At 38.4% G+C, this 9558-nt stretch overlaps 1 protein-coding gene across 1 annotated transcript; it reads left to right on the forward strand.

The window, feature by feature from the left end:
- The first annotated feature begins 1795 nt into the window (after positions 1 to 1795).
- KLHL9 (kelch like family member 9) lies at positions 1796 to 6135 on the forward strand. Its single transcript, XM_006732943.3, has one exon. It carries the CDS (start codon positions 2342 to 2344, stop codon positions 4193 to 4195), a length of 1854 nt encoding a protein of 617 aa, XP_006733006.1. The 5' UTR covers positions 1796 to 2341; the 3' UTR covers positions 4196 to 6135.
- The last annotated feature ends 3423 nt before the right edge of the window (positions 6136 to 9558 follow it).

Below are 9558 nucleotides of genomic sequence, written 5' to 3' on the forward strand. Positions count from 1 at the left end.
CTGTAGCCACCATCTGCATGAGAGATTTATACTACTTTTAAGAATTAAGGATATATAAAAACATAATGCATAAGGACAATACAAAACTAGTTAATGTCATAAAATAAAACCCAAATAAAGAGAACGAAAACTAGCAGACAAATGAAAAAACGTTCTAGCCCACTAGTACTTAAGCACGGTTGAGCAGTGACGCCTGACATCTTAGCCTTTCATTTATTTTTTTTAAAGATTTTATTTATTTATTTATTTGTCAGAAAGAGAGAACACAAGCAGGGGTAGCGGCAGGCAGAGGGAGAAAAAGGCTAGCTGAGCAGGGAGCCTGATGCAGGGCTCAATCCCAGGACACCAATCCCAGGACACCAATCCAGGGCACTGCTAGGATAATGACCTAAGAGGAAGGCAGCTGCTTAACCAACTGTGCCACCCAGGCCCCTGGCACTTTGTTTTCTTTATTCAGCTTTTTATGTTGAAGGCAGGGATAGTGCCTGTGATTCAGATACTTAAGTATATTACACGTAGCTTGAATGAAATGGATGAATGAACTGTACCTTCAGTTGAGCTACAAAATGCGTCTTGGTATTTATTAAAAATAAACAAATGCAAAAAGATTTGACAGTAAAACTTTAAATAAAGAGAATAAAAATATAGGGATGCCTGGGTGGCTCAGTCTGTTAAGCGGCTGCCTTCGGCTCAGGTGGGTACTGGGCTGGAGTCCCCGCATCGGGCTCCCTGCTGGGCAGGGAGTCTGCTTCTCCCTCTGACCCTCCCCCTTCTCATGTGCTCTCTCTCATTCTCTCTCTCTCAAATAAATAAATAAATTAAAATCTTTAAAAAATAAATAAATAAAAGACATTAAACTCTTCAAACCATGGGAAATGTTGGAAGAAATTGTGTCAAAATGTACATTTATTCATAAGGCAAAATTGAAATTTACTACCGGAAAAAATGCAAGTTAATGAAAATATCCGTAAAGCAGAAATAAATATGGGAGAAATGCACAAACATTGCTGGTGAGAATATTTTGGAAAGGAATTTTTATACGTCTTGAATCTTATCCTTAGTGTTTATCTAAATATAGGGGAAACTTTTGTGCCTAGATTTTAGTTTATTAGAGTGTATAAAACAACGAAGTACAAGAAGGTATATATTCAGGAACAAATAATGGGCAAAGGAAACTATAGTATGTATAGTCATCGGAAAGTTGTGTAGCCATTTAAAACTGTGAGAGTGGAAAACATGATGGAATTGTATTGCGCAGCAAAAATTCAGGCTATATTATTTACATACCATGGTCACAATTTGGTATTTAGAGACACATGATATGGGTTTTAAATGATTAGTAATATGAAAATATGAACCAAAATTATGATTGAGGTTGTTACTAAATTGTGTAGGATAAAAATCGAAGCTCAAGCGCTTTATTGAGGAAGTTTTCAGCATCTCGCCTGTAGGCCCTCTTCCGCCGTTTCTTTTCAATTTATACAAAAGCCGCATTTCATTGTTACGCAAAAGACAGAAGCCAGGAAGTGTAAATCTTAAAAGTGTGAATTCAGCAGGAGAGCTCAGATGCCGTGCAAAGTGTATACCAAACGCGCAGTATCACAGACGTGCACCCGTCCGGGCCAACTGAACCCCACGTACGGAGCGACCCGGAGAGGCCAGCTCGCGGGCACCCCGCCCGGCAACTCCTCCTCGACCCCCGCCCTTCGCGCCTCCCGCGCCCTTCCTCCCCATCCCCCGTACGTCCGCCCACTGACGCGTCAGGCGGCCGCGCAGCCGCAGTACTTGCCGCGGCCGCTCTTAGCCCGGGGGATCCTGGGACGAGGCCTTTCCGGAAGGACCGGCTCGGCGTCCGGGGCTAGGCCCGTGTTCCAGGCCCAGGCCCAAGCCAGGCCCGTGTTCCAGGCCGTCGTCCCAACGCAGTCGCCGGTACGGCGGCGACGCTCCTGTGACAGCGGAGGGCGCGGCGGGCCGCTCGCTGAGGTGGCCGGCCTCGCCGCCTCGCGAGCCGCAGTACGTGGCGGCGCCTCCCCCTTGGCCCGGAGCGGAACTGCTGGAGCAGCGGCAGCGCAGGCCTGACCAGGTGAACCGGGTCACTTAACCGCCTTCTGGTGAATCATCTGCATAATAATCAGATTTGAGGTCCACAGCCCTTGTGGTCCTGCTATCGAACAATTTTCCGTGGATGACTGGTGTGTTGTGAGGGGTGCCACAGTGACTGCTTGCCCTTGATAAGGAAAGCGAGCTCTCCTGCTCTTCGGACCGCCTCGTTTCCTTGAAAGCTTTCAGGTTATAACTTCGTGCCCGGGCACAGATCTTTGTGCCAGAGGAAGGCTTTCACATGAAAGTGTCTCTTGGTAACGGCGAAATGGGCGTCTCCGCCCATTTGCAGCCTTGCAAGGCGGGAACCACACGTTTTTTTACCAGCAATACTCACAGTTCGGTGGTATTGCAAGGCTTTGATCAGCTTAGGATAGAAGGTTTGCTTTGTGATGTGACCCTGGTACCGGGTGATGGAGATGAAATCTTCCCCGTTCACAGAGCTATGATGGCGTCTGCTAGTGATTATTTCAAGGCGATGTTCACAGGGGGAATGAAAGAACAAGATTTAATGTGCATTAAGCTTCATGGGGTGAACAAGGTTGGTCTGAAGAAAATAATTGATTTTATTTATACCGCAAAACTTTCTCTTAACATGGACAATCTCCAGGACACACTTGAAGCTGCCAGCTTTTTACAAATTTTACCTGTTTTGGACTTCTGTAAAGTATTTCTTATTTCAGGAGTCTCTTTAGATAACTGTGTTGAAGTTGGACGAATTGCTAACACTTACAATCTTATTGAAGTGGATAAATATGTCAATAATTTCATCCTGAAGAATTTTCCTGCATTACTGAGTACTGGGGAGTTTCTGAAACTCCCCTTTGAACGGCTTGCCTTTGTGCTTTCTAGTAATAGTCTTAAGCACTGTACTGAACTTGAGCTCTTCAAGGCTGCCTGTCGCTGGCTAAGGTTGGAAGACCCTCGGATGGATTATGCTGCAAAATTAATGAAGAATATTCGATTTCCATTGATGACACCCCAGGATCTCATCAATTACGTGCAGACAGTAGATTTCATGAGAACAGACAATACCTGTGTGAATTTGCTTTTAGAAGCTAGCAATTACCAAATGATGCCATATATGCAGCCAGTGATGCAGTCGGATAGAACTGCCATTCGATCTGACTCGACACACTTGGTCACATTAGGAGGAGTTTTGAGGCAGCAGCTGGTTGTCAGTAAAGAATTGCGGATGTATGATGAAAGGGCACAAGAATGGAGATCTCTAGCCCCCATGGATGCTCCTCGTTATCAGCATGGTATTGCTGTCATTGGAAACTTTCTTTATGTAGTTGGTGGTCAGAGTAATTATGATACGAAAGGCAAAACTGCTGTTGACACAGTTTTCAGATTTGATCCTCGGTATAATAAATGGATGCAGGTTGCATCATTAAATGAAAAGCGCACATTTTTCCACTTGAGTGCCCTCAAAGGACATTTATATGCTGTTGGTGGGCGAAGTGCAGCTGGTGAACTGGCCACAGTAGAATGTTACAACCCAAGGATGAATGAGTGGAGCTATGTTGCAAAAATGAGCGAACCCCACTATGGCCATGCTGGAACAGTGTATGGAGGCCTAATGTATATTTCAGGAGGAATTACTCATGACACGTTCCAAAACGAGCTCATGTGTTTTGACCCAGATACAGACAAGTGGACACAGAAGGCTCCGATGACAACAGTCAGAGGTCTGCACTGCATGTGTACAGTTGGAGACAAGCTCTATGTCATTGGCGGCAATCACTTCAGAGGAACAAGTGACTATGATGATGTTCTAAGCTGTGAATACTATTCACCAACCCTTGACCAGTGGACACCAATTGCTGCTATGTTAAGAGGTCAGAGTGATGTTGGAGTTGCCGTCTTTGAAAATAAAATCTATGTAGTAGGTGGATATTCTTGGAATAATCGTTGTATGGTAGAAATTGTCCAGAAATATGACCCAGAAAAGGATGAGTGGCATAAAGTTTTTGACCTTCCAGAGTCACTTGGTGGCATTCGAGCTTGTACTCTCACAGTTTTTCCACCCGAGGAAAACCCTGGGTCACCTTCTAGAGAATCACCTCTTTCAGCACCTTCCGATCATTCGTAGGACGAAAATGTAGTACCTTTGCAGTGCATCATGGATGATCTCACACTTTCCCTTCAGTTGTATCTTCTTATAATGATTGGTACAGTTATTAGATAAAATGGTAATTGATGTTATTTGTATTGTTTGGCTATATGTTTATCATATGGTTAACCAGTGTATTCTGAAAATGTATTCAACATAGCCAGCTGTTTTAACAAATGTAAAAAGATACGTAGAAAAATGTTTTAGGTGTGCTTGTGGTGTTGTGTAAGTCAAATTGTAGGTGATTGTAGTAAATGTATAGTTACGTTAATTATGCTTCAAAGCTGCAAGTTTTCATCTTTGACTACAAAACATCAAAGGGAGGCCGCCTGCTCTGACCTAAGATAAACAAAAGGTCGCCAGATATTATTACCTACCTCCCTTTTTTCATGTAGTTTTTGACATCGTTGCCAATTCACCAGATTGAGTGCATTCAGAATATGTGAAGTTTCTTAGGAGAAATAAACAGTATAGCCCTAAGTCAGGGTTTTTTTAATCTCTCTCTGGAGAGAGGGAAAGGGAGAGAGAAAATATAAGTATGTACGTACATTACAGACGTGTATATACATTCATATATCCCTACACATACATATATAATTTTTAAGTTGTTTGGTATTTCAGCTATAGGGAAATTGTTTTTAAATTGATTTTTTCTCTTCTACCTAGCAGCTATTTCTATTCAAACGGGACTTCAGTACCAGAAAATACGTATCTGTGGAGTCATACTAAATTGAGATAGATAAGGGCTAAAACGTTAAATTGACTACCAAATCTGTCATTTGACTAAATTGTTATTTCAGATGAAACATACTACTTTTTCTGCTTGTGTATTGTTTTCTATAGAGTTGCTTTCATACAGGCTATTTAGCAGAGTTCGGGTTTCTGAGAATTGATTTTGCTGAGTAAGTTTAAGTAAGGTCTGCTATTTTCTGCCTTTTTGTTCAGTAAAACTTATATGAGGAAAGCTAAGAAAGAAATATGCTGAACAAAGCTATAGGATTTTAAGTTCAGTGTCCCAGCTTAGTCATTCTAACATGATCATTTGATTTGGGGTGGTTGCTCTAGCCCGTGTGCACCCTGAGCTTTGTGTGATCTGCCTCAAGGCTATGATCTGAGCAAGCAGGAAGTAATACTCAGTTCTGTATCAAATCAGAACAAATGTCCTTTTGGCTATGTCTAAAGAACAGGACCAACTTCAGATTCCCTAAGAAGTCAGCTACAGAAAGCCTGGGACACTGCTGTTTTTCAGGCAGTACTAAAGTAGATGTTCAGCCTCTCAAATATCAAGGGCATCCCTACTGGTTGCGAATCGTATGGGGAGATCTTAATGAGACCCTTTCAGCAAATGGGAGTTATATTTAGTGAGTGATTCTGGAGAGGTACTTTCCTGGAATAATTGCCTACCTGAAGAAAAATTTACATATTTGCATACATATAAGTATATCCCTACACTTGGGAGATTGTCATAGTATAAATCAGGAACAATCTTCTCTTTATTGACAATCCCATAATAAAACTCAGGAACCCAGACAAAAGGAATTGGCTTCCAGGGATCTGAACCTTAACTGCTCATACAAGTGTTGATTCGTTTTAATGCTTTTTATGATTTCTGCCTTGGCAGAAAATTTCATACTTTCTATGTTTTTTTAAATGACTAATTTTTTATTACTAAAAATAGCACAGTTGAGTACATTTAGAAAATAGAAAAAGTATAAATTGATGTAAACTTTGTGCATTAAGTAAGCAAGAAATGGCATCCCAATCATTTATTAATGAGGTTAAATATTTGTGTTTTTTGAGTAGCTGTTTCCTCTTTGAATGTTCATGTCCTTTACCCTTGTGATACCTATTGGACTTGCTTTGTTTTTTCATACCAAGTTATAGGGTCTCTTTGTACAATAAATATAATTTAACTGGCATTTGTTTGCATTGATTTCTTTTTCTCAATCTATTACAGTTTTACAAAGACAGGGCCATTCAGTTAATTTTAGAGATAAAATTTGTCCATCTTTTTGCATTTTGACCTTTTGGGGATAATTCTGCTATGGTTTTTTGTTTTGTTTTTGTTTTTTTGTTTGTTTTACGTAGTACTGATGTATTACTCTTGGTGCTAATTCTGACCTGCTGAGGTGATACTGCCCTGCTTGCCTTCTATTCTGCACAGGCTTTTCTCTTTGCCTTGTTGAAAAAAGGTTTTTGCCTTCTATTACAGTTGACTCTGTTGCTTTGTAACTAGCTAAAAACTGCTTAACCAGATAAGCTAATTATACCTATATCCCCTACCTCCAGCCTCACATGCTCCACCTCTCACCCTTTTAGAATTTTCTGTAGTGGACAGCTGTCTTGGCAGTCACAGAGTAGCTGACTGATGATATGCTGATGCTACTAATTATATCTGGAATTCCTTGCTTATAGATAAAGAAATTTTCAGTGGCTTTGAAATGATTGGAAAGAGACTTTATTTTCATAGGCTAATAATTTCTTACAGAAAATTAAGACTAGAAAAAAAGGAGAAACTGCAAACACATTAGATATTTTTTAATGTTCATTATTTTTATTTTTCTAAGTTTCAAAATTAATGTTCGTTAGTTTTCTGATTATAGAAGTAATTGTGTTATACAAAGTACAGGAAAATAAAAGTGGAAAGTGTAAATTATCAATGATTTCCAAATGCCAAGGGTAACTTCTGTTAATACTGGGTATATTATGCATATACATAGGTACAGACATTTGTCAAATATTTTTCAAATATGCCAGACCCTAACCTAAAATCTGGATGATAAAAGGAAATAAATCCAACTTTGAAACACATACACTGCTATCATTATGACTTTTTCTCCAGGCTTTATAAAATATGTATATATTACAAAATAATGTGCTTTTTTCCTAATTATCAAATACATGTGCATTAAGGAAAACATTCTATTTTTACTCAAATCCTTACTTCTTTTTTTTCCCTTCTTGCCAACAGAATTCCTGTAGTTTACCCGTAAAGCAAACACATTCAATCATGTTTTGAATTATAAAGACAAAACATGCTCCTATAGAACATTTAATTCAAAACTACAGAAACATACCATCAAGAGAAATAAAACCAATGTCCTATCCACAGCTCAACCAATTAATAACTGAAAAACCCTGGGGTAGGTAAGTTCTCAAAGCTAAAGTTTACCCTTTTGTCTATGGCATTAAGGTGAGTGTTAATAATTGTTGTATCTGTATCAGAATTACAAGTAGAGAATGTTACAAAGTGATTAGCATAAGACATGCGCAAGGAAGCATTTAGTAAAGGATAGTTGGTACTAATAAAGTTGGCATTTTGCATCATAATTTTTTACTTTAGTTTTAATGATTTTCATAGGTTATTTTTCTTAGAAAGTATTAAATGTCTGTACAATTTTCCACTCATGAATGTACCTTCATATTTTTTTCCATTACCCTATGAGTGTATATTTAAATACCCTAAGTTTTCATCATTATAAGTTGAGCAAGATTTAATATTCCTACATAAAATTCTGTCCATGTCTGACTCTGATAAATTCTAAAGAAGTAAAATCTGAGTCAAATAGTGTAGGCTCTTGAAAAATATTCCAAGAGTGTGCCAATATGCATTTCCAGCAGAATGTGTTTAGTGATTATTTCGAAGGAAATCTTTACCGTTCTAGTTTTCTTGTTTTGAGTTAATATATTTTTTATTACAACACTGAAATTTTTGTTTACTGAGCATGTGCATTCTTCACTTGTGAATCATTTGTTCCTGTCTTTTGCTTTAAATGTCTTATTTGCTGCAAAGACTTTTTTTCTCAATTTATGGCATTTTTATGGGGGCAGGGCTACTCATATAGTTGAGATATAATGGACATGTATTAGTCAAGGTTCACAACATAATGATTTGATACATATATATGTGTGTGTATATTATATATATATATATATATATATATATATATATATATATATATACTGTGAAATGATCACCACAATCTGTAATTAATATTCATCACCACACGTAGGTACAAATTTTTTTCTTGGAATGAGAACATTTTAAGATTTACTCTCAGCAACTTTCAAATATACAACAGTATTATTAACTAGTCACATGCTGTATGTTACATCCTAATTTATCTTATAACTAGAAGTTTGTTCCTTTTGACTACCTTTACCCATTCCATTTAATGCAGTCAAATATGTCCATCATTTTGCATTTTGAACTTTTATTGATAATTTTGCATTTTTTTTACATAGTACTGATGTCATATTTCTCGTACTTTATCCAATTGCTTTATCAGTGCTAATTCTTAACTTGCTAAGGGAGCGTTTACTGCTTATCTCTTGTTCAAATCGCTTTTCTTCTTTCTGATTGAAGTGAACATGAATTTTTAAAATAAATTTTCTTTTTTCTTTTTTTTTTAAAGATTTTATTTATTTGACAGAGACACAGAGAGGGAACACAAGCAGAGGGAGTGGGAGAGAGAGAAGCAGGCTTCCCGCGGAGCAGGGAGCCCGATGTGGGGCTCGATCCCAGGACTCTGGGATCATGACCCGAGCCAAAGGCAGATGATTAACCGACTGAGCCACCCAGGCGCCCCCTTTAAAATAAATTTTCAAAAATTCCTTTCACATTAATATTAGTCTCTGCTTACGGTATTTTCCCATCTTTTTTCTTTGAGTATATGTCTTAATTTGCAAGGTTTTTTTGGTAATGTATTGAAATTACTTTTTCCATTGTCATTTTTTAATATTTTCTTGTGTATTTTTTTCACACCATGATATGGTATAATTATCTTAGTATTTTATATTACTGTTATGAATGTCACTTTTCACTAGACTTCTAGCATAAAATCTAATGTATGTTTTCAAATTATTATCCAATTGTCCCATCACCACTTTTTGAATGATTTTTACTTTCTCACTGAAATTTTATGCTTTTTAAAATCATACAATAAAATCTTTTTTTTTCTTAAAGATTTTATTTATTTATTCGACAGAGGGAGACACAGTGAGAGAGGGAACAGAAGCAGGGGGAGTGGGAGAGGGAGAAGCAGGCTTCGCGCCGAGCAGGGAGCCCGATGTGGGGCTCGATCCCAGGACCCCGGGATCACGACCCAAGCCGAAGGCAGACGCTTAACGACTGAGCCACCCAGGTGCCCCTACAATAAAATCTTATATGGGTCATTTAGGGTCTCTTTCTTCAGTTCCAATGACCTTTTCTTCATGTTGTCTTTGGTATAGATTGCTGTTTTGAATGAGATTTTGTTTTCACATTGTATTCCAAACTTTATTGCAGCGGTAGTAGGAAATGGCATGGTTTTAGCATGTTGGTTTTTTGTCATCATCACTGT

The sequence above is a fragment of the Leptonychotes weddellii genome, chromosome 14 (assembly GCF_054177405.1).
Source record: "Leptonychotes weddellii isolate Sample4059 chromosome 14, ASM5417740v2, whole genome shotgun sequence".
Classification (NCBI taxonomy): Eukaryota; Metazoa; Chordata; class Mammalia; order Carnivora; family Phocidae; genus Leptonychotes; species Leptonychotes weddellii.